A 26,004-nucleotide genomic window follows, 5' to 3' on the forward strand; every position below is an offset into this window, starting at 1 on the left:
GCTGTTAGCACTAGTGACAGTGGTGCGGTGCAAAACACCCTGAAAGGCCTGGGGAGTGTGGACTGAAGGCAAGGCCGTGCTCTCCTTCCCCTTCTGCACCGGCTGGGGACCTAAGTCAACTGCATCCTCACAAAAAGAAGTACAGGAGCTGTCTCCGATCAACCTCTTCCTACAGCCTCCAGAGGCATATTATTTATTTCAGCACTGAGGCCAGGTGCGGCCTGAGCCAGAGGTCACCATTGTTTATCATATAAACCTCCATGTTATGTTTTGTTTCTTTCTTCTGAATTTTGAGTATTGCCCTCTACTGGATAGAATGAGAACTGGGCTGAGTGTCATAGACCCCATACTGCTAACAGCTAATGGTGATTCTCCATCAGTTCAAGGGCTAGTAGCCTGTGCCTTCAGTGCAGGCGGATTTGGGTCAAGTCCCCACTTTTGCAGTGAAGTTAGAGGTGGCCACAATGAGCAGCACATTTGTCACTAAGAAATCACAGCTGGCTGGCGTATACACAGGATATATTAATCTTACTGTCGTGACAACAGTAAAGAATCACAAACTTTCTTCTAACACTGAACAAGGAACTTTAAATATAATTATAAACTTTAAATAAAAGTTGTCCCTAAACCTAGTCTAGTTTCCCAATGCTTCTGCCTAGAACCTTCCTCAGCACCCCTCCCTCTTGGCTTCACGTTCTAGATTTACAGAAATAGTACACATACCCTCACACTAACCTTAAAAGGCAGCATGTGCAAATGAGCACTGTTTAAATACATGTTCTTTTAAAATCAGGTGACTGCAAAAGATGAAGACAAGCAGCTGGTTTTTAACCCTGTAACCATAACAATAGCAGTAAAAGATGAAAATGACAACATGCCAGTCTTGACCGAGGATATGTTCTCTGGAATTCTTAGCAAAGGGACAAAGCAAGGTAACAGTGACTTCTTGACTCCTTTCTATAAAGATCTATTTCATTTTTACTTTCCTCCGCCGCTTAACTCATGCCAAGGTCTTTATACACTGTGTATGATAATCTTGGTACATTTGATGAAATGTTTCATTTTTAAGACCATCCATCCATTTATATAAATTGTATCATGTTTATATTAGAAACAACTCAGAGATTATCTGCTCTCTGAGGACGAGTGGGCTAGAGGGAAAATGAACAAGTACAAAATGGCTTCCCTCCTTAGAGATAACCATAACCATACGTGTGGATGTGAGAAGCTGAGTGCCTTTCTCTTTGGGATTAGCACATTCTTTTTATTTGCCATTTGGCCGATATATATGCAGTAAACAAGAGAGAAAATATAGAAACCATGTGATTGCTTGTTCCATAGCCTTTTGCACACGGCTGCTGTGTAGCTGCTTTCAGATGTCAGTACAAAGCTTCCTGATCACTGATGCTCAGTAGTGAAATGTCAGGGAGGAGATAAGCAGGCTAAAAGGAGCCTATCTTAGAAGCTAGACTGTTCTATCATTAGTTTTATAGATAAAATTCACAACATATTTTCAAACAACAAACGTTATTGCCTAGCTGAGCATAAAGTCATAAAGACAGTGTTTTTAAAATGGAACCCAAAGTAATTTCAGGGCTTTCCTATAGGGAGTCAGAAAGTTTGACATGGTTAAACCATCAGATTAATCTGCCTGTGAATCTAACTCCTTATGTCAACAAAGGCATTTGAATGTGATCTAGGCTATCAAACACTGAGAGAGGTTTCCTGAAAATTTACTCCCGCCAAAAAGTCAGGCACCTGAGTGAAATGAGGTATCTTCCAAGTGATATGTCATGATAGCATGAGATGACAAGGGGCTGGACTAGATGACCTCGTGAAGTCCCTTCTAGCACCAAATTTCTATGATTCTATGACATAGGGGCCAAACTCACATCTCAGATATACCAGTGCAACCCCACCTTGGCTCAGCATTTCCACTGAGTACGTACAAGTTGTTCTGAGACATCTCATGAGCTGTGATATCTTGTAGTAGATGTTGAGGTACTTTGCACTTACAGCCTCTCAACTGATGATCTCAACATGCTTCGCAAACATTAAACCTCACAATGCCCCTGTGGAAGAGCTGAGTGAAACCAAGGCACAGTGGATAAGTGTCTCAAATTGGGCACCTTGAACTAAGGTATCCAACATTAGTGGACACTTCTGAACACTTAGGCCTAAATTGCTCACCCAGTACCATAGAGAGAGCCAAGATCAGAAAAGATGTGTAAGTGAGTTCCCGTTACACTAACAGACTCCCTTAGCACCAGCTTTTTTGCCACCTCAAGTGGCGAAGAAAAAAAACAACCAAAAAACTAAAAAACCTATAGCCGATCTGCAGCACTTCAGTGGCAGCTCAATTGCGCCACTTCATTCTTCGGCAGCAATTTGGCGGCAGGTCCTTCACTCTCTCTCTTCCTCTTCGGCAGCACTTCGGCAGCAGCTCAAACAGGAAGAGAGGGACTGAGGGACTCGCCACCGAAGTGCCGCCAAAGACCCGGACGTGCTGCTCCTTTCCATTGGCCGCCCCAAGCACCTGCTTCCTTCGCTGGTGCCTGGAGCTGGCCCTGCTTAGCACTACCTACATCCACTCTACCAAGGCCAAAGAGGTCTAAGTAGGGGTAACCCCCACCCTATTTTAACTTACACTTCTGGCTCCTCAGTGCATTAGGATAAGTCTTGAGAAGATTAAAAAAAATAAATCACATTTTAAGCTTCAAGTGGTGACAGGCAAGTTGTATTTTAATGTTAGCCGGTTCAAGTGAATCCCAGAGGGGAGTTCATGGGTCACTTCTGTCTGCTAATGTGTGTTAAAAGACATCTTGTCCTATCTACAAGAAAGTTTTAAAACATGTTAGCAAGCACCTTTTAAAAAACACTGCTCATCCTTGCCTAGCATACCCTATGAGGGTCTAGGTTAAACACTGGGGTGGTTCTCCACTGACATCATCCCCTCCAAAGTGAGAGGAAAGGAGGTATAAAAAGCTCCCATCTAAGCAAGGTAGCATTTTATGCTAATACAGGTGTCAGTCAGAACACCAGGTAAGAGGCCGTGGTGTAGCTCCATTGAACTCCACTGGCTTATATTGCTGTAAAGCAGGTGTAAATAAGAGGAGAATAAGGCCCTTAATTAATAATACAATTTCTTTGTCTGAAATCTGTAGTTGCCTTAAGTGTGACAGCTTCCTCAATGCATTCATTTGGGTTGCTTTGGTTGTGCTGCTGTTATATATCATATCCCAGGAGGGGGTTCTTGACAAGAGCATTCTTTGTATTGTAGAATGCTATAAAAAGTTAGGAGTGCATTTCCATATGATTGCGTGAGACGTGGAAGCAATCTCATGCTGCAGTAACAGGTTTCACAGTGTGAAGACTAAATGAGTTTTAATGGGTACTTGTCATTTGCTACAATTTGTCACAAAAACTGAGGAAAACAGAACTATACTACTACAATCTGAATGCGTTACTGGCATTTAACCTTACAGCATTTTCCTAATTCTATTTTCCAATTTGTATTAGTCCAACTGTTAACCCTTATGCAACTATAGTTTCCCCCACTACACGGTAACAGGAACATAGCAGAAGTATTGAGTCTGATAGTTCATACTGCTCATCCCCGTGAATGATCCTTAAAGACATTATTGGACCATCGTTATGGCTTATCCAAGAACGAAGGGAACTAGGTCAGCGGGCAGGTGCTTGGGACTGTCTGTGTTTGTTAACCCGCCAAATGACTGTGATGACAGTGTGACAGCAGCACTTTATGAATACTGATTGTATAATCCAGGAACCAATTCCTGCTCTCCATTCTCTGTCTTTCCCCACTTACACAAGGGGTAAAACCAGGGCAGAACTTGGCTCTACTTTGACCACCTCTTAAAGACAGTCAGCTCTGGTGTTCTTGAATCAGGCCTCAAAAATATGAGTGTCTTAAAAATCATGAGATTAAAAATAAAATAAATAATAATACTGTGGGGAGGGCAGTATATTTGCCTTCCAGTTTCTGAGCCTTTACAGCACTTAGGTCACATTTTCAAACTCGTTTCTCCCACATGCAAGCTAGACATTTACTTTTTCCCCCACTGAAAGCTGAGAGCCTCACCTGATTAAATGCTTCCAGGGGTCGGTGCTTTAAGAAAAACACCAACTACAGTGAGGGCTGGAAACACGGAACCTGTAAAACAGGGATCATGAGGAATGTTGTGAGGTTTAACTCATTGGTTGTACAGGACTCCAAGTGCCTTGCGTAGAAAGTGCTACATAACTGCAAAGCATTTATTATTTCAGCTCATGTATGGTAGCCAGCTGAAGGATCCATGGGATTTAAAATGTTAATTGATGTAATTTTACAAAAGAAACTAGTATACTAGCATGAATACACAAAGCCAGGTTAAATAAAGCAACTGAGGGGAAGTTACACACACTATACTTACGCTGTCACCTTCACATGAAAAAAAATAAATCCCATATAAAATCCCTATAGTCACAACACAGTTAAATTGATTCTAGATGGGAAGATTCAAGTTAAGGAAGGAGAATTGAAATTCTGTGACAGAAAGCATTTTTCATGTTGAATTAAAATGTTTTTTTAGATAAACCATTGTGCCGCCAAACCCAATCTGTGATCTTTCTAAACCCAGGAACGTCTTTCATGCGAGTCAGTGCTATTGACCTGGATGACCCTTCCACATCAAATGCTGATCTACGGTATAAAATCCTCACTCAGACTCCAAGCCAACCCTTAGAGAATATGTTCCAGGTAGATTCAAGGACAGGGGCTATTTCATTATCTGCAGAAGGTAAGATAACGCTGGGTAGCTTTGTCCTTTGTACTGAAGTGTCTGAATAATTCTGGTCCTTAAGGTTGAAGGGCCCGAGGTCAATTGCCTCCTTTTGTGTGCATACCCATGGAAAGCAAGCAGGCACTCCTTGTGAGAGCTGGCATCTACATTGTTTATGTACTAATAGACTGGAAAGTCTCATTGCATATGCAAGTCTATTTCACATGTAACATAGGGTATGTCTACACTACCCACCGGATTGCCAGGTAGTGATCGATCTATTGGGGATTAATTTATCGGGTCTAGTGTAGACATCATAAAATCAATCCCCGATCACTCTGCCGTCGACTCCGGAACTCCACCGCAGCGAGAGGCGAAAGCAGAGTCGACGGGGGAGTGGCAGCAGTCAACAGTGGTCACGTAGTTGAAGTTGCGTATCTTAGGTTGACTCCTTTCCCTAGTGTAGACTTAGCCTCACTCCGCTGATCAGGCTTCTGGATCGTAAAATTTCTACACAATGGAAAAGTAACAGAGTGCAATATCCACTCCATGATGAAACTCCTTGTTAAATTTTTATATATTACATTTCCAAGAGCTCCCCATACCTTTGACAAAGTAGCGAAGCACCTTCCAAGAGTCTCCACCAGGACTCTGATTCAGATTTTTAAATCATCTAAATAGTGCCAATCTAATCCCATCCCATTACTCATTTTAGTATCACTTCATCATAACCTCCAAATTGAGTAGATTGTCTATCATCCTGGATGGAGTCCCTGCTCTTGGTTTCCCGTTGCCTTTCGACTGTGCCACCAGGCTACCCAGTTATACTGCCGTGCTGTAGGAAACTATTTAATCACACAGATTTCTACCTGGTTTGTGATTAAAATCCTTTCTGCAGGGAACCAGGTTTTATTTTGTACTAGATTTTTCTGAAGCTGCAGATTATAAAATACAGCTGGGCACTTAAACATTGTTACCCTTGTAAAATACAGCCAGATGCTTTGTGTACACCCACATACTACATGGCTGGTAATGACAGGCTGTAGCTGTGGTTTTGTAGTGCAATGAACGGTCCTTTAGAAATTCACTTTGTGCACATACCAGCAGTTGTCGTGAACTGGATGAAAGAGGCTACAAAGACTGAGCCCATGTGAATGTAACATTCAGAAAAATCAGGAAAGTGCAGCTAAATTAAGTCAATACAAATGGAGAGGGGATTAAATCATTCTTTACAGCTTTTTTAAACCCATAATTCGATTCATGGCACAAATTGTGCCTAACCCATTATTTGATATCAATGGGGAGTAGAGAACCAAATGGCTTAAGAGAAAAATAACTCTTGTAAAAAGCCTAGAAGAAAATAGAATAATATTAAATGTTGGCAAAGAAAAATCCTTAATAGGTTAAATGTCTGCTGCTCCCCCACAACAGAATACCCATCTTTAGAGTTTTTTCATCCCATGCTAGAACAGCTGAAAAAGGAATCTTCTTGTGTGGGTTTCAGTGGATATTACTCTTAGCAGGTCCTGCTGACTTAGACTTTCCTTTCTTTTCTAACTGCCTTGTGTTGTAGAATATTGTCTAACTAAAGAGACTATTTCCATGATATTAAAGTATGAAGATAGGTTATTATAGAGTAAAATTTCCTCAAAAATCCAGGAATAAATAGAGCAGCAAGTAGAAAACAACAAAAATAAGAAAGAGATAGTGGGGCCTGATTTAAAGAGGTCCGCATGAGAAAAGGTACAATTGTTTCAACAACACGTGCAAATGTGTGTGTTACACTGCATCATAACTGCTTATGAAGCTACAAGAGCTGGTTGTTTGTGCATGGCATTACTGCATTAGTGCAGTGAATGCACACAATTTAGGTGTGCAAATGCAAGACCTAGGTCTGAAACCAGGCCCTGGTTTTACTTATTACTTTTATTTTTACATTTTTAAATGCTAGATAGGAGCGGCTACTGTATGTAACGTGCACTTGAAAGCAAGCTCAAGGCTGAGATTAGTAGCTCTAAGTGTTTCCATGAGACTGAGGTTAAAGATCTGCCTTGAAAAATAGTGAGTGGTCAGTCATTCCTTAGGAGAGCTCTTGTCTGCATCTTAGATAAAAGCTAAAGGTCACAGGAGCAATCAGGAAACAGAGACCAACCATGGAGATTTGTTTGCTTCACTTATGTCTGAGCTCTGATTTGGGGAAGGAGTTGGAATGGGGCAGGGAGGGGGCAGAATTGAGGTGGGGACTTTGGGGAAGGGGTGGGAAGAGGTAGGGTAGGGGCAGGGCCTCATGGAAGGGATGGAGTGGGCGTGGGGGGGTGCTTTTGTATCTTTATATGAAAAGGTGTCAGTGATGAGCTCAGGACCGGCGCTAGGGGTTTGAGCGCCCTAGGTGCACGGCAATTTTGCCGCCCCGCGCGCTGATCACGCAGCTCCGGTGGAGCTGCTGCAGTGGTGCCTGCGGAGGGTCCGGTGCTCCGCGGCTCCGGTGGAGCTGCCGCAGTCGTGCCTACGGGCGGTCCACTGGAGCCGCATGAGGAGCCGACCGTCTGCAGGCATGACTGCGACAGCTCCACCGGAGCCGCGGACCAGCGGACCCTCCACAGGCACCAGTGCGGCAGCTCCACCGGAGCTGCCTGCCACCCCCTCCGGCAAAACGGCACCCACCAATTATTCTGGCGCCCTAGGCGATTGCCTGGAGTGCCTGAATGGTAGCGCCAGCCCTGGATGTGGCCCTTGGGCCAATGTACTAGTCCTCATGTGGCCCTCGTGGTGATTGGAGTTTGAGATCCCTGCCTTAGGGTCTCTGATGTGGGGCAAAATGCTGCCTCTGCCTTTCCCCAGGAACCCTAATGGTACTGCTCCTTGGATTCACATCCTGCTTCACTCAAGCTCTCCGGGGCAGCCCTTTCGAGTATTGGCTGGTTTTGGTTGGGATCACTTGTGGGTTTAGACCCTCCTCTCCAACTTGACAGAGCTGTAGGGCAGGAAGGGCTGTCTAAAGTAAATCTGGGGGCCTGTGCAAAGCCAGCCCCTACTAAAAGGCCCAAGAGTCAATGTGTGAATGTCTCCTCCCCATAACCTGCTCCATACTTTGCTGCCATCCCAACAAGGGGGACTCATTTGCACATACATTAGAGTGGTGGTAAGGTAATAACAGCTGGGTTCAGATCTGGAGTGTGAGTGTGTGACAAGAATTAGGGAAGAAGGGAATAGTGGTTTTTGGTTAAAGAAGAGAGTAACAGGGGAAGCGTGTGACATGTCCCAGCCAGGACTGCACTAGAGTGAGAAACATCCTGAAATTATTCTCCCACAAAGCTGTTGGTCTGCAATGAAGCAAATTGGCATCAACCCCCTTCAGCACTAGAGTGTGAACAGCCAACATCACACCAATGGATGGTGGGGGGAAAAGACCCTAGGACCCAGTACAGCTAAAGATGTGGCAGAATTGGGTGAATAGGCCTAATGAGCGGGAACAGGATAGTCCTAATGAGAGCCACTGGAAGCCCTATATCCTGACTTTTTGCAATGGGATGAAGTCATGCGCTACATTGCAGACAGCACAGTTAGTATGTCGTGGGAAATCTGGGAAATTTGTGGAACATATTGCAGGTAAGTGATGACAAATTCAGCTCAAAGTCTGGTCCTGAGCAGAATGGGTGATTCACCTTGAATTCTTCCCTGGCTCCAACTCTCATTTTTCCCTTTCACCTACCCCTTGCTACATCCCTCCCCAGTGAGTCCAAACGCATCACTTCCATCCCTTGGCAGGTTCTTCTACAGTCTGCTTCCTGTGGCTTTCAGCAGCAGAAATCACCTCTGAGAGAAGATTTAACAGAAAATATCCCACCACTACCAGTGACATATCAGGAATACAATGTACTTACCACTTATCACCAGCAGGGGAAGCAGAGGTGGCACTTCTACCTCTGACTTTGTGGGAATGGCAAAGCTGATGTTACTGTTCTCTGAGTCATGGGGTGGATGGGGAAGAGGAATATAGGAAGTCACAGAATCCCTGACCCCTACTGCAAACTAACTGGGCTAATTGTTTGGCCTAACCTAACAAAGAAGAGGGAGGCAGTTTTCATGTCCCCCCATCCAGTTTTCATGTTCCTCCTAAAGGATATAAAAATGTATTTGACAAGATTCTCTGTATTTGCAGGTAGCTCTTTGCTAGATTCGTCCCAGGTCAGCAATTATAAACTAGTTGTGCAGGTTAAAGACCTAGGAAATCAGTCTTTGGGATATCGTGCATTAGCGAACGTTGAAATTGCAGTTGTGGAGAACACCTGGATAACCCCAAATCCCGTTCTCCTTCATGAACACCTAAATGTAACTTATCCAAAGAAGATTTCAAAGGTGAGTCAAGGAAGCAGATTTTTCAAATTCATGTTACTTGACTGAATTAACATCACACTCCTTAGAACTATTTCTGAGCACTCTCCTGCATTAGTAGGATAGGCTTTGATCCTACAAACTCTTATGCATGTGAGCAACCTTGGGTATATGAATAGTCCCAATGAACTCAATAATATTACTTACACGTGCACTTGCAGACTGCAGCCATGGAATGTAGCTTCCTTATGAAAGGACTGTTGTGGTCAAAAAGCTAAAAAGCCAAAGTAAAACCAGCAGGCTGAGTTTAATTAGGAGTACTGAAAAGAATTCTTGTTCTGTGATCTTAAAGTGATGACTGATGGATGTATGCTTCATCCATGGCATAGTATTAAACACCCACTGGTTTTTCAGACTGCCGTAGCTATTTATCAAAGTGTCAAAGCTCAACACCAGTGTTTGCCATTCATACCCCTAAACACACAATAGCTGATATCACTGTTGGATTTCCCAACTTTCTTCAGCCAAACCTGCCTGATTTCTTGTAAAGCTCTCCCCATTCCAGCAATTCCAGAAATGCAGCGCTGTTGCTGTGTAATGTATGGACAGAAACCTGCTGTAGTTCTGTTTACTGGAACTCTGAAGGGAATCCCTCAGGAATGAACAGATGAAGAGTGTAAAAAAAAAAAAGTTGCTTAAAATAACATTCTTATTTTAAACACTGCTCACAGACTGCACTGTCTCTCCTACTCTCCTCTGGTGGCTAGTCAAGAAATGCAGTAAGGGAGCTTTCAGCCACACAACTCCATGTACATAGTTTGGGAATAGAGTCATATTGGTTGAGAAGCATGAAATCTAAACAAAGTCATCCAAGACACATTAGCGCTAGCATAAATAAATGGATGTTTAAATTAGAATACAGCCTCCATAATGGCTTCTCCCCTGTTATTTTCAGACTTGATGAAGCATTACACACATCCCGTTTATAAGAGTTACCATTCCACTTTCTCCTTGTTAGGAACTGTTCTGCACCCATGGAGCTGAAAGGGTTTATGCTTGTAAAAACAACTGACAGGTAATATTTTACCAGGGCTGTGCAGTCTAAACAAAAGTGTTTGTAACTACAACATTTCTATGGCAACAGTAAAAAATTGCTCTGAGTTTGCTTGTCTACTTTCCCTCATAATATCTGGCCTAAGACTGTTTATCACTTTTTGCTGGTATGATATTGCAGATCTTTTTAGCTCTAGTAATTTAATTTTGGATTTAAATCAATCTGAAGTGATTTAACTTTCAGTCTGCTAAAGGATGCCAAGCAAATCTTTCGCTGATTTGATTTTGCTTTGGCTTGAGAGGATGTACAGATTATACCACAGCACTACAAGGAAACCTGTCCCAAAGTTTTATAAGAATTTCAGTTATTTTTAGCATCCAGTGATCAAAGCATTATTAGCCATTCAAATTTAGTGGATATAAATGTTGATTGGGGTACAGTGGACATTTGCCATCTCATCTGCAGCCTGATTAACAATAATATGATCTTATAGTGCTTGTCACTGAAGGATCTCAAAGCACACTTACAAACATTAAGTATTTAAGCCTTGCAGCACTCCAAAGGGCAGGTAGGCAACTACTGCCTATTTCACAGTAACAGAGGCAGAGGGGCTAGGGAAGACCTGATTTTTAGAGGTGATGAAGACTCATAAATCTAATTAAAGTCAACAGGAGCTGCTCAGCCTTGAAAAATCAGGCCCTGAGTGACTTGCCAACAGCCATACAACAATCTGACAGTACTGAGGATACAGCCCAGTTCTCTTGATTCCCAGAACCATGCTGTAGCCAGCAGACTACATCTATACAGTACTTACAGATAATATAAATTGTTTTTAAAATCTCTTGTAGCAAAGTATCATGGCATGATTTCCAACCACAGCTGCTTTAAAGACAGATACTACACATTGTCTAGGTATCAGAGCAATGCTGCTTGTTACATCTCCCCATGACTGTCTTTTAAAAAATGAATATAATTTTAAAGAAAGGTGCTGGACTGGTAACTCCAGAGATCAACTGCCTCCATTTATCCATCAAACAGGGAAACTGTGGAAACAACCCCATGCTGCTCTGCCAATATGATCTGAATGGAAGACCTATAGGGTGAGAAGGCAGTTCATTTCTACGTATAGTCAATCTCTTGTTTCGCTTCTCAGACTGCCAACAAATGTGCCATTAGTGATCATTGTGATAGTGACTATGAGTGATTTCTTGTCCACTAGGACTGAACTGAGACCACCAACTTGTTTCATTGGTGCACATTCTGGAGATGGAGCCTTTCCTATTTTATTGCCATTTCTTGTGAAATTTGGAATACTTGTCATTTCTGTGGCTGTCTGTCCCCTTGATTCCAGGTTAACTGGAACAGCAGAGAAGTCCATTACTATCTGAAGGGGAGCTTCCCTCAAGGCCTTTTTTCAATTGACCTAGAAGGGAATATCTATGTGACACGAGCACTGGACAGAGAAAGCCAAGCAGAGGTACGTATGAATATAGTGATGAGTTAGGGAGTTTAGCTGAATAAGTCTGAAGTTTCAGTACCCAACCCTTAATTAGCACTTGAAGATTTGACTAACGAGAAAATTCACTAGATACTTCTTCATTAACAAACCTGCACGTATGTGAAACAGAATCTTAAAGTTAGAACCATGCAACTAGAATCTATTTATTTATGTACTTATATAGCCCTCATCACTGGGAGGTAGGGAAGTACTGTTATCCCCATTTTACAGATAGATAGAGAAATAAGGCATGGACTAGATTAAGTGACTTGCCCAAATTCATATAGGAAGTCTATGGTTGAGCCAGGAGTTAAACCTACAGTTCCCTATCCCCTAGACTAGCTTTCCTCGCTTATTAGTGATAGACTCTGCTATTGTTTACACCAGTGCACCCCTAGCATCTTCAGACTCCACCTTCAGCAAACTGCCAAATATAAATAAGCCAGTATTTTGTTTTTCTTTCATCCAAATACAAGACAGATACTGGTCTGTCTTTGTATACCAATATCACTCTGGCCTCTGCTTGTTCATGTAGTTGTTCCCAGTGGGCTAAATGTTAAAGATCTTCAGCCAGATTGTATTCAGCAGTGGTTCTGGTGAATGTCATTACTATCAACGGGCATTTATTTACCTGAATGAGGTTTGAGTAAGGACCTCAGGCTTGGCCCACTGAGAAGAACAGAGACAGATTTTGGCCTATGTTGTGCACAGAGTCCCCAGTTGGGATAGAGAGTATAGATGGCTGTATGGGGGCATTCCTGAGGCAAGGGGGGCCTGGCTGGAGCACTACTATTCTCAAGAAATCCCTGGCTGTAACTGGCCTTTGGGGTCCCTTCTGAATTTGCTCCCAGCAGTCAGCTGGGGTATCGTGGTGTTTGAGTGCAGATACTGAGCCAAATGGAACATGGCTGGACTCAAGGATTTGGACACTATTGTCTGCAGTTTTGGTCTACATGTTGATAGGAGGCAGTGTCCTGACCACAATGCCAGGTCACTCTTTGGCAAGGGGATTATTCAGAACAGAGTCTGCTGATTTTCCTGTATTAAGGGAACATATGGCCCTAGTATTTATAGCAGAAGGCCTGGACCTTCCAAATAGTTGGAAAGCCTGCAAGCTGGCATTTGGGTTTCTAAAGCATCACTGATGGTAGAACGTAGACAAGTTTTACCTTCAAACTCTAGATTCATATCCCTAGAAAGTATAAAGCTGATAGCACTGTGTCCAATTAAGTGAAGGTCTAGAGAGCTGTTACAAAAAAACAAACAAACAAACCCCCCACTTTATCATACTGTAATTTGAATCTTGATCAATACTTGTCTGCATAGTTTATAAATAGAATGAAATTTTGGCTCTGCCTTTCAGAGGCATGCTAGTCCAGAAATTATTAGCTCATGGGACAAAGGCTCATGTTCTGGATATGACCCAAGATTAACATGTTCTGGTAAAGCTTAGTTTCCAAGTCAGACTGTGCTGGTAACTCAGCTGTTTATAGAACCCACTGTCATGGTTCACATGCAGCACAGAGTTTCATAAGAATTAATTTCATATGGATCACTTCCCCTAGCTGCAGGGACAATCTACAGCACAGGAAAGGGGAGAGAATTTTAAATATTACAGGTCCAGTCCTACACTCTTCTTTCAGCAGGACTCCCATTGGTTTCAATAGGAGCTTTGCCAGATTAAGTAGTGCAAAATTAGGCCCTATGTAACCCATAAGAAGTTTCATAGGAAAGTTCTATACAGTGTAACAGAGAATGGTAACCAGTCTATATAATTTGTCACAGAATTATATCCCTTCTATAATAGTCTATAGCATTGCTTTAAAATCTTAAAGAAAGCATCTCATTCTCTATTGAATTCTATAGATTTAGGGTAATGTCTACAGAACTACCCTATCATATTTACAGAAGCATATTGGTTCTATCCCCATTGCACTGAGTAGACTTGTCTAAAAGGGCAAATATAAATGTTAAGCTCTATTAAATGAATAAAGTTGATTAAATCTTAGGTTAATTATAAATTTTCTTATGAATTCATTTGAACATTGTCAGTATGAGATTCAGATTTTTGCTGAGAACGAGGATGGAATGCTGTACAATGAGCCACTAGAGCTCCTGCTAACAGTGATGGATGAGAACGACAATGGGCCAGTATTCTCCCAGGAGATTTATCAGGTAGAACTTGAGGAGAACACAGCCAAAGGTGAGAGTTGTCTTATCTGTGGCATCACAGGAAGCAAAAAGCTTATGGTGGCCAACAAGTGGGTAGAAGCAATACTGATAAGATGACCATTCTCTACCCCGGGCCAGACTTCAGTGAGAGCGTTGCCTGCACAAGAGGCAGGAGGTATAATTCAGAGGGTCATAGATTTTTAAAGCCAGAAGGGCAATTAGGATCCTCTAGTCTGACCTAAAATAAAATGCAAGGAGAGTATTTGAACTCAGTCTCCTTGCATTCAAAGGGGAGTGCTTGTTCCCGTAAGCCACCATGTGAGCACCATCAAGAAGTGGATTATGGCAAACTAAACACTTTGTGACTCTTGTATTCACCTTAAAACATAAACATTAAATATAAACCAATAGGATTAGTACAAGAGGGAAATGAAAACCTTTGTAATTTAATTATGCGTAAATTTGGCAACCATATTACCTAAAGTGGTAACTGCCTGTACTAATATTACCTAAAATGGACATGTTCCAAAATGTCCTTTTGTCTAGTTTCTTGTTTTGGTTGTATTCCTGTGAAGATATAATGTGCCAACATATTCACTAAATCCTGTATATTAAGAAGAAATTGCTCCAAAATGCAGATCAAAACACACTGATCTTGGGGAAAGTTTGGAACTGGTTCTAAACGTTGCAACTTAGGCTCATCTTTTATGCTAACTAAAGAGTTGAAATGACAAATAAATCACTGCTTTAAAAAGTCATTTTTTTAATTGCTGCGTTTATAGTTCCTTTATTCACTGGTAACTAGTGATGTTTCTCTGCATGCAGGGAGTGAGATTATCACACTAAAAGCAGAAGATTATGATGACCCAAAGACCAACAATGCTAAAATTGCTTATGAGATATTGAGCCAGGAGCCTCAAGGGTCAGAAGGTTTTTTATTTCATATTGGGAAAGACAGTGGAGTGATAACATTACAGGATTCCAAACTGAAGACCAATGCTGCAAAGTACTATCACCTCCTTGTTTTCGCAGCAGATCTTGCTGGGACTGAAGGGGGTATGTTTTCTGAAGGATCATGGGGTCTGAGCAGAGATTTGTTACTAACCTGTTGCAGTGCCCAATGTAAAAAAAAAAAAAAAAACATCCTCACCTAAAACAAACACTCCCTCAGTTAAATACATTGATCAAATTGCAGATGGCATGAAATTGACACAACATGCATCACTGTCCAGAACTGAAATTCAATAAGTCCAAAAATGATTGCCTTTTCTGGGAAACTGCTCAGTATAGTAGGTCTCCTACATGTAAATATTTAGTCAGACAGTAGCTGTGGCATTCACATTCTGCATACAAATTTGTTATGAGGCACACTATCATGAATCTAGATGATTAGTTACCGATCGCCCAGTGACACAGCACCACTGGAGCTCCTGAACCTGCTGGTTTAAGTCACGGGGTGCAGCTCAGCGACTGCAACACTTGCAGTTTCTATAACATTTCATGGGAGGATCTCAAAGCACTTTACAAATACTAAAGGCCACTTACAAGTCTGGTAGTACACCCGTGCAAAGAATAAGAAGTGCCTGTTCATCCCCAAACTGGGTACTGGCATTACCAGACTGTGTGAAGGGGTGGGAGGAAGACCAGCTGCTGCTAGGCTGCAGAGATGGGTTGAGAGTGGGTGGGCAGGCAGGCAGAAGTAGTGAGAGGAGCCTGAGGACTGCCCCTGCAATGGGCCAGTCTGTGCAGCTGAGTTGAAAGGGAGGAACAATAAGCTAAACCAATAAAAGGACTTCCACAGTTGACCTTCTCCAGGAGCCAAGCACAGGTCAGGCTGTCTGTTAGAGTCCTAGTTTGGTTCCTGGCACAGCTGTGCGCTGCACCTTACTCAGGCTGGATTGTAAAGTTTCAGTCTCTCTCCAGTGAAATTAACCTCCTGCCTCCCTGAGAAAGACATGAGTATTATTCACACTTTGTACAAGGTGGTAGAGCCAGGACTAGAATTCAAGAGCCAGATTCTCAGCTACTGTAAAGTGGTGTAATCCCAGTGAAATGAATGGAGCTCTGTTGATTTAAACCAGCTGAGAATCTGGTCTCAGTCTCATCTGCTAACCAAGGTATCTTGCTCCCTCCCACACGCAGATTACAGTGTTAAAACACATTGCAACCCCTGGAGAAAAAAAAAATAGTCCCTGAACTCTTGTGAGTGATCACATACACTAGAGCGAGACCGTACAACTGAGGGGGAGGCAGGGTTTCATCCTGGAATGCCTGGGGTACAGAAAGAGGGAGTGAAAGATTATTTTTAAAGTGAATTGGTGTGTCATATGTTTTAGATAATCTTTTTAGATTTGTATGCACACACATTGAAATACAGACAATTCTGGAATTAAGGAGCTGCTATTTCAGCTCCCACTGATGTCTACACACAGCACCCAGACTTTGCTTTCCTGGCTTTTGTAGTCTTCAGATTCAGATCAGGCCCTGAATAGAAACAAGATTATCATCTCCTCTCAAAAGCACAATATTCCTGACTCTGTACCAGGCATCCCAGACATCCTTCCATTACAGAATATCTGCTTCTGCATCAAATATTTACTTTGGTCAAGAAATCTGAAAAAATCCTGTTTGTTTCCAGGTCTCAGCAGCACTTGTACAGTCTTGATCAAAGTTGTGGATGTAAATGACAGCCCTCCTGTATTCTCACAGACAAAGGTAACCCTCTTACACAGTATGCGAGTGATTTACAATACGTGTAGATCAGTGACTGGGAAGATATGATATGGTCTTAAAGACATCCACAGAGTGATGAATATTACAGCACTGTAAAGACACATGCTGTATTCTCCCCTCAGTTCTATTGATGAAAGGAATCCAGAGCACATTAGATTCAACAGTCCAAGCAAGAAAGATAAAAATGTAGTCTAGGTATTATGTTGTCTTTATTAATGAAGGAACACACACCAATGTCCATGCACAGGTGGGCAGGGGCACACCTGGGTAGGTATATGCATGCTTGTGTTTGTGAATGGGTATGTGAGTGCATGGATGCATATTTTTGTGCATGGGTTGGTAGGTGCGGCCTTGTGTTTGTGCATGGTTTTATTTGTGTCTTGTACATGTGTATTGGTGTGTTTATAAAAGGTGTCTGCAGTTTTAGACTGTTGCATTCAAGTGAGGATGCATTTTTGACTAGCAGCATGTAGTTTCATCAGCTTTGTATGGTTGGGCTGTATATGCAGGTGTGCATGTGGATGTATGTGGGGGGGGGTGTTCCTGCACGTGTGTTTGTGTACGTGTAGGTGCATAGATAGTTGGTATGTAGTTGTGTTGGTGTGTACACATCTGTATTTTCCAATTCGAGATACTGTTCTCCTCCCCTACTCATCGCAGAACTGATAACTAAGGGAACACCCATAACCCCCTTAGGAAAGAAGGTGTGTGCATGTAGGGGTAGTTCTGTGCACAGGGAGTGACAGTACTGACAACAGCAGATGTTCAAAAACCATGAGTCTGGCCCCGCAAATCAGGAGGTTATCTTAAAAAAAACACAAAATTTTGAAAAAAATAAATATGCGGCTCTTCCCCCTCCCTTTCTAATTTTTGAACTTGTAGGAGGTAACATTCCAGTCACAGTTTTAAGCTTTTCTCCACAGATAAAAGAGCAAAAAACTTCATTTTTTTTAAATAAAGGCTGAGATTGTCACATAATCACCTGTTTCTAGGAGCTGGGCTATAAGCAGACCACTAGATATCGCACGACTCTCAGAATCATGAGCCTTAACAACACTTAATTGGGTAGATAAAGACACAAAGAATTGGTAAAACACCGAGAAGCGACTCGTGAAACTTTTAACGGCAGGTCAGAGTTTTGACTGACTGTAGCAGCTTTGACAACATCGCATTTGTACTGATTGCAACATTATTTTACAAAAGCAAAGGCTCGCTTGCTTCACACAAATGGTGCTGATGAACTGAGTACTACTTCAAAAAGAACGACAACAGATTTTGCTTGTAATTTCAATGTTTCCCTGGGTTGCTTAACGGTAAAATAAACACAGCATAAATCACAGAAGTGATTCCAAGTGCTCTTGATTGGTATCAGCCCTGTTAAGATGTTGTCACTCTTATTATAGAAGGTGCAATGTTTGATCTCAGTGGGGACAGAATTCAAAGATTAACACACCAGAGTTGGAAACTTTGTTCTGATAGCTAGCTGTCAAAGGAGTGCTGACATCTTACAGCATGGCACCCTGGTGCACTGAATATAATGCAAATAACCCTGTAGCTTAATCACTTCCATACGTAGATAGATATAGGAAAGGTTAAGGGTAGGATTTTCAAACATGCTCAGTGTTGGCCTAACTATGCTCCCATTTAACTCAAGGATAAAACTCTCATTGACTTCAGTGGGAGCAGAATTAAGTTAATAAGTGTTTTTGAAAATCCTTCCCTTAATGTCTATGTATTAGACCTAGCACTTCATCACAAATGTTAATTTCTAAGGTTACAATAACAAATGCATTTACAAATAAATTCAGATACATAGTGCTAGAGAGTCAAAGACCTGTCAAAGTAAAAAAAAGGAGAGTTTGTATGGACTTAAGATACTACCGTGTTTATTTACCATTTACATAAAAACTGGCTGTCTACAAATTGTGCACATAGCTTGTCTATGCAATATATTTATACTACTGTAACCTCCTCCTCCTTCTTCCTTCATCCCCTCCATTTCCTTTATAACTACTTGGATGTTCGTATGTAAGATCACTGGGGCATGGATAATTTTCTCTACGTGGCTGTATAGCTCATAGCACAATAGGACTTCTAGACACTATCATAATAGGAATAATGCAAATAATATGGGTAAACCAAATCCTAGTTAAACCAATCCTAGATTAAATATATAAATAAAAAAAGAAAGAAAGAGAGAGAGACTGTCCAGTAATCATCCTATACTTATAACCACTGGTGCAATCATCATGTTTTATACCAACTTCTTTTCTTCTACCTCATCTAAAAGTAACCTGAGGGAAAGTGTAAAACAGTAGCACAATAAGAAATAGAACTTCTGTTTTTTCTTTCATCTTTTTTAATGCAGTATGGGCCATTCAGTTTTCCTGAGGATACAGAAGTAGGTACACTAATAACAACCATTACAGCAACAGACGCGGATGAAGAGATAAAGTTCAAGTTTGTAAACTTTTCTGTGGAATCAGGAAATGAAGATGAAACTTTCAAAATTCTAAGCAGTCCACAAAATGGTACAGCCAGCATCTGGCTTGAAAAGGTACTATGTACTTGTGCGCGTGCGTGTGTGTAAAAAAGACTACAGGAGTGGCCTCTACGTTTAAATTTGCTCAGATCAGTAGGCTGCTCCATTATTTTAATATACCCATTTTTACCACCTCTTATTCCTTCTACACCTCTTTCCTCCAACCAGTCAATTACACTAATATAGATTCCCTTAGACTTAGTGGGCCAAAAATGGAGACAATGTGTAACTTGGTGTAGGGTACCTATTTGTAAGTGAATGAGAATGTAAAGAGTGAGGGCTTGTCTACACAGAGATTTAGTGCACGGCCAGCCAGGATGAAAAGCTACAGAAGACTAGCTTGCCATACACTAACTAGCCATGTGGATCCTGCTACCACACACTAAAAGTTCTGAAGTGACAGGAGTATGTCAAAGTGCACTATAGAACTTTTAGTGTGTAGTACCAGGATCCACACAGCCAATTAGAGTATGGCAAGCTAGTGCACCATAGATTTACACGTGCACTTGCCATGCATTAACTCTCCCTGTAGACAAACCCTGAGTCTTGGCTGGTTTTACTCAAAAGGTATAAATTACGGCAGTTTAGTGTCACTTCTGAATTAAAACCTCTGTGCCAGATTCTGATCTCAGTTCCTCCAAAGTAAATATAGAGTAATTCTAATGACTTTAGTAGAATTATTCTGCATTTACTCTGGTGGAACCAAGAACAGAATCTGCTCAGTCACGTCCTGTTCCGTGTCATGAGACTGGCTCTCATGAAAAGTGTTAAGGCAGTTGCTCTCTTGCTGAGACAACAGCACCATACTGATAACAGAATTGTTTTAATTTAATATATGTTTATTTAGTCAGTACTTAGCATTCTCTCTAGTCACTACAGTTTTCCTTTGTCTTGTGGCACCATATGATAAGGTAAATGCCATTAGCACTGAATTGTCTGAACCTGGATGAATCCGACCAGCTCTAAATGACATCCAGATTCTACCCAAAGTGTATGAACATATCTTGATGGCAGTCTCACCCATCTCTAGTTTATGGTTTAATGAAGATAGGGGTTACTGAGACTTTAGAAGCAGCCCAGCTCTACCTCCAAACATTAAATCCAAGGGGCTTTTGTTCTGAATTTCTTTTAAGCATATACAGTGTTTGTGAAAGGTGCCCGACTGTCAGACCTAGGCCATGTCTTAATTGCTAAAAAATAAAAAAAAAATAAAAAAAGGTGCATATTTTACTTTGTGGTATCTAATGCACATGAGTTATCCTGAGGTAAAAACACAGTGAATACAAGGCAAGTTTTACGACAAGTTAAGCTAGGCGAAGTCAGCACTATATCCTCGCTTGGGGTTGACCTTATGTAGTTTACCTCGTGGTAAAACTAAAGCCTTGTCTTGACTGTGTTTTTATCTCAGGACAGCTTACACAGATTAGTTACCCTGACATAAAAAAATAAAATGCATCTTTTTTAGCAATGAAGACAAGCGCCCTAGAAAGGATTGTCCATCTGCCTTGTATTTTAAAAGGCTCATGTGATGTCTAATGTTCCACAATCCGTATCCAACAAGGAGGCACTATGAAACTTATCTTTTTTTCTTCTTTCTCCTTCTAACTTGATACTTCATTTTTCTGAGGATCCACAAAAAGAGTCGAGTTAATGGGCACTAAGCTAAAAAGAACATCTGCGATAGAAAAAAGGAGTTAGCGAAATCTCTGCTTACAATGGCCACTTCTAGGAGGAATTCTGTGCTAAAATACCACTGGTACCAATTGTGGGAGCACTAATTTAGCCAGGGCTCTAGGAGGCTGCTGATGTTTTAAGCATGGTATTGTCTAACCCTGCTCAAGGTCTACGTGACATGCTGTTCATGAACATCAATGACCACTAGTGCTCCTACCAGGAGGTTGACCAGATGTCCTGATTTTATAGGGACAGTCCTGATTTTTAGGTCTTTTACTTATATAGGCTCCTATTACACCCTACCCCATCCCAATTTTTCACATTTGCTGTCTGGTCACCCTACCTACCAGTAAAAGCAGCAAAGAATCCTGTGGCATCTTATAGACTAACAGACATTTTGGAGCATGAGCTTTCGTGGGTGAATACCCACTTCGTCAGATGCATGTAGTGGAAATTTCCAGGGGCAGGTATATATATATGCAGGCAAGCTAGAGATAATGAGGTAGTTCAATCAGGGAGGATGAGGCCCTGTTCTAGCAGTTGAGGTGTGAAAACCAAGGGAGGAGAAACTGGTTTTGTAATTGGCAAGCCATTCACAGTCTTTGTTTAATCCTGAGCTAGCTGATGGTGTCAAATTTGCAGATGAACTGAAGCTCAGCAGTTTCTCTTTGAAGTCTGGTCCTGAAGTTTTTTTTGCTGCAGGATGGCCACCTTCAGGTCTGCTATAGTGTGGCCAGGGAGGTTGAAGTGTTCTCCTACAGGTTTTTGTATATTGCCATTCCTAATATCTGATTTGTGTCCATTTATCCTTTTCCGTAGCGACTGTCCAGTTTGGCCGATGTACATAGCAGAGGGGCATTGCTGGCATATGATGGCGTATATTACATTGGTGGACGTGCAGGTGAATGAACCGGTGATGGTATGGCTGATCTGGTTAGGTCCTGTGATGGTGTCGCTGGTGTAGATATGTGGGCAGAGTTGGCATAAAGGTTTGTTGCATGGATTGGTTCCTGAGCTAGAGTTACTATGGTGCGGTGTGCAGTTACTGCTGAGAATATGTTTCAGGTTGGCAGGTTGCCTGTGGGCAAAGACTGGCCTGCCACCCAAGGCCTGTGAAAGTGTGGGATCATTGTCCAGGATGGGTTGTAGATCCCTGATGATGCGTTGGAGAGGTTTTAGCTGGGGACTGTATGTGATGGCCAGTGGAGTCCTGTTGGTTTCTTTCTTGGGTTTGTCTTGCAGTAGGAGGCTTCTGGGTACACGTCTGGCTCTGTTGATCTGTTTCCTTATTTCCTCATGCGGGTATTGTAGTTTTGAGAATGCTTGGTGGAGATTTTGTAGGTGTTGGTCTCTGTCTGAGGGGTTAGAGCAGATGCGGTTGTACCTCAGTGCTTGGCTATAGACAATGGATCGTGTGATGTGTCCGGGATGGAAGCTGGAGGCATGAAGGTAGGCATAGCGGTCGGTAGGTTTTCGGTATAGGGTGGTGTTAATGTGACCATCACTTATTTGCACCGTGGTGTCTAGGAAGTGGACCTCCCATGTAGATTGGTCCAGGCTGAGGCTGATGGTGGGTTGGAAGCTGTTGAAATCATGGTGGAATTTTTCCAGAGACTCCTTCCCATGGGTCCAGATGATGAAGATGTCGTCGTCAATGTAGTGTAGGCAGAGAAGGGGCATGAGTGGACGAGAGCTGAGGAAGTGTTGTTCCAGGTCAGCCATAAAAATATTGGCAAATTGTGGGGCCATGCGGGTGCCCATAGCAGTGTCACTGATCTGGAGATATATATTGTCATCAAATTTGAAATAGTTGTGTGTGAGGATAAAGGCACAGAGCTTAGCAGCCAGTTGTGCTGTAGCATCATCAGGGATACTGTTCCTGACAGCTTGTATTCCATCTGTGTGTGGGATGTTCGTGTAGAGAGCCTCTGCATCCATGGTGGCTAGGAAGGTGTTTTCTGGAAGGTCACCAATGCATTGTAGTTTCCTCAGGAAATCAGTGGTGTCACGGAGATAGCTGGGAGTGCTAGTGGCATAAGGTCTGAATAGAGAGTCCACATATCCAGACAGTCCTTCAGTGAGAGTCCCAATGCCCGAGATGATTGGGTGTCCAGGATTTCCAGGTTTGTGGATCTTGGGTAGTAGATAGAATAACCCTGGTCGGGGCTCTAAGGGTATGTTGATTTGTTCCGGTGTTAGTGCAGGGAGTGTCCTGAGTAGATGTTGCAGTTTCTTAGTGTATTCCTCAGTGGGATCTGAGGGAAGTGGCCTGTAGAATTTGGTGTTGGAGAGTTGTCTGGCAGCCTCCTTTTGGTAGTCAGACCTGTCCATGATGACAACAGCACCTCCTTTATCAGCCTCTTTGATGATAATGTCTGGGTAGTTTCTGAGGCTGTGGATTGCATTGCATTCTGCACGACTTAGGTTATGAGGCAAGCGATGTTGTTTTTCCACAATTTCTGCCTGTGCACGTCGGCGGAAGCATTCAATGTAGAGGTCCAGACTGTCATTTCGACCCTCAGGAGGAGTCCATGTGGAGTTCTTCTTGTGCTGTTGGTGGGAGGGTACCTGTGTATCAGTGCGCTGTTCAGTGTTGTGCTGAAAGTATTCTTTGAGTCGGAGACGGCGAAAGTAGGCTTCCAGATCGCCGCAGAACTGTATCATGTTGGTGGGGGTGGCAGGGCAGAAAGAGAGTCCCCGAGATAGGACAGGCTTTTCTTCTGGGCTGAGTGTGTAGTTGGATAGATTGACGATATTGCTGGGTGGGTTGGACACAAATCAGATATTAGGAATGGCAATATACAAAAACCTGTAGGAGAACACTTCAATCTCCCTGGCCACACTATAGCAGACCTTAAGGTGGCCATCCTGCAGCAAAAAAACTTCAGGACCAGACTTCAAAGAGAAACTGCTGAGCTTCAGTTCATCTGCAAATTTGACACCATCAGCTAGCTCAGGATTAAACAAAGACTGTGAATGGCTTGCCAATTACAAAACCAGTTTCTCCTCCCTTGGTTTTCACACCTCAACTGCTAGAACAGGGCCTCATCCTCCCTGATTGAACTACCTCATTATCTCTAGCTTGCCTGCATATATATACCTGCCCCTGGAAATTCCCACTACATGCATCTGATGAAGTGGGTATTCACCCACGAAAGCTTATGCTCCAAAACATCTGTTAGTCTATAAGGTGCCACAGGATTCTTTGCTGCCTTTACAGATCCAGACTAACACGGCTACCCCTCTGATACTTGACTACCTACCAGTGGTTGTCTCAATAGAAAATTTGAAGAAAAACAGACAAGGCTGTGAGCAGGGTTATAGCAAACTCCTCATTCCTATGACAGATATTCCTTTTACTCTGCTCTTTTGTAGGGAGCCAGCAGAATGCAATATAAAGTTACAGGAGAAAGGTGGGGAAAACACAATAATACACAACTTTCTAGAACTTTGGAGTTAAATTATTTCCTTTCTTATAAAAAAAAATCTCTAAACTCCTAGAAATTAAGTTTTGGTTTTTCTATTCACTTTAATCTGGCAATTTTGGCTTGAATTAAAAGAGTAAGTGATCAACTACAGACTGAGTGTATAATGAAGTCATTGCATTGTTAAATAACAAGCAACAGTAGTAGTCATTTGGCCACCGTCCCTAGGAAAGGAGATTGCCATTAGAGATGTGACCCTGGACTCCTGGGAATTTTGCCTGGTTAAGCCCTTCTATATTATCATGTATCCATTTTTCTTCTGCATTCAAGAAGGAACAAACAAAGCCAGAAGAAGACAATGAGGGTTCTGTCCTGGGACCATATGAGTCACTAATAAATAAAGGCAACAAAGGAGATTAACTTTTAGTAATTATATAATGCAGTACAGCCTTATTGGTTTATTTCTGTGTAAACCAGTCTTACCTTTCCATTGACGTCAGTGAAAGGGTAAAAGCTTGGCTTTTCAGTGTCATCACTGAAAGTGCTGATACTCTTCAGCAGACAGCAGTATAAGTGATCACTTCCTTTCAGTGAAGTCAGCTAAAGCCTTACCTTTTTACTTGCCATGTGCCACTTACAAGGACAGTTAAGCCCTTGAAAAAAGTTAGTGGCATAATGTTAAACATAATAATAAAAACTAGGGGCTCAGTGGCACAGAGCTTCATTTTTAGCATATGACTTTGTATAGCACAGAAGTGAGAGGTCATAAGAAGTATACAAAAAGTTCAAATAGTTTGTCCAAATTGCAGTGTCTGGGTCATAAATACTAGAGTTCGGTGGTATCGGCTGAATACCTGATGGACAAATACACCCTCTAATATCACAGTTGGGAGTCCTAGCTCAGGAGACAGCTAGGATGGGATGTGGCAAGTTAAATTTGAGATGAACTGTGCTGAACTGCATGAAGAACCTTGCACCATCCCTGACTTAAGCCAGTCAGTATTTCACTGTCATGAGTTGCAGATTCTGGCCTTTAGACTGCAGCACTTGACTTGCTGTGAGGGTCTCCCCCTTTAGAACAGCAGGGGGACAGAGAACCCAATTGTCAGGAACCATGTGATGAGAATGAATCAGAGAAAGCAGCTCTTGAATCAACACATTTCTTGGTGGGATTCAGCCACCGAGAGTGCTAGACCCTAAAACCTGAAACACAAAACGCTAACCCTGCCTACGATGCTCTATAGGCATAAACCACAAGCCATGAGCCAGAACCCACTGAAGTCAATAGAAAGACTCCCATGAATTTCAATGGGCTTTGATCAGACCCCGGCACAAAATTTAAGGGGTAAATTCTAATCTTGATAACAGGGATATCAGACCAAATTCCACCATCAGATTAGCATATCACTGGAGTTAATGGGGTAGCTGAAATCACATACACGTATCTGAAGACCGTATTTGGCTCATAGCCAAGATGGAAATTACATTGAAGAATCCCCTTGTATCTCTGCACCAAAGCAGAGGGTACTGAGCACAACGTCAGGAACACCTGAGTTCTAATCCTCTGACATTAACTTCTAGTTGCTATGCAGCCTTGTCACTTTGTCTCAAGTCTCAGTTTCCTCATCCCTAAAATGGGAATTACACAATTCACTTACTTCAGAAGGTAGTGAGGATTAGTTAGTTAAAAAGCATGATGAAGCTTATTGAAAATGTAAGTGCTAAGTTACCGGAGAATGCTTAAAACTATGGTTAAACCTACTGGAGAGTAATCTATCAATCTTCCTGTC

At 42.2% G+C, this 26,004-nt stretch overlaps 1 protein-coding gene across 1 annotated transcript in view; it reads left to right on the top strand.

Moving 5' to 3' along the window:
- The window catches only part of CDH16 (cadherin 16), a 66,474-nt gene that overhangs the window by 16,352 nt on the left and 24,118 nt on the right, over positions 1-26,004 (top strand). The window contains exons 5-12 of the mRNA XM_030582289.1: positions 794-932; positions 4,641-4,799; positions 8,944-9,140; positions 11,522-11,647; positions 13,721-13,871; positions 14,666-14,896; positions 16,479-16,555; positions 18,942-19,130. Coding sequence (XP_030438149.1) covers positions 794-932; positions 4,641-4,799; positions 8,944-9,140; positions 11,522-11,647; positions 13,721-13,871; positions 14,666-14,896; positions 16,479-16,555; positions 18,942-19,130 — 1,269 coding nt within the window. The remainder of the gene's footprint in view (positions 1-793; positions 933-4,640; positions 4,800-8,943; positions 9,141-11,521; positions 11,648-13,720; positions 13,872-14,665; positions 14,897-16,478; positions 16,556-18,941; positions 19,131-26,004) is intronic.

Source organism: Gopherus evgoodei, chromosome 12, assembly GCF_007399415.2.
Source record: "Gopherus evgoodei ecotype Sinaloan lineage chromosome 12, rGopEvg1_v1.p, whole genome shotgun sequence".
NCBI classification, from domain to species: domain Eukaryota; kingdom Metazoa; phylum Chordata; order Testudines; family Testudinidae; genus Gopherus; species Gopherus evgoodei.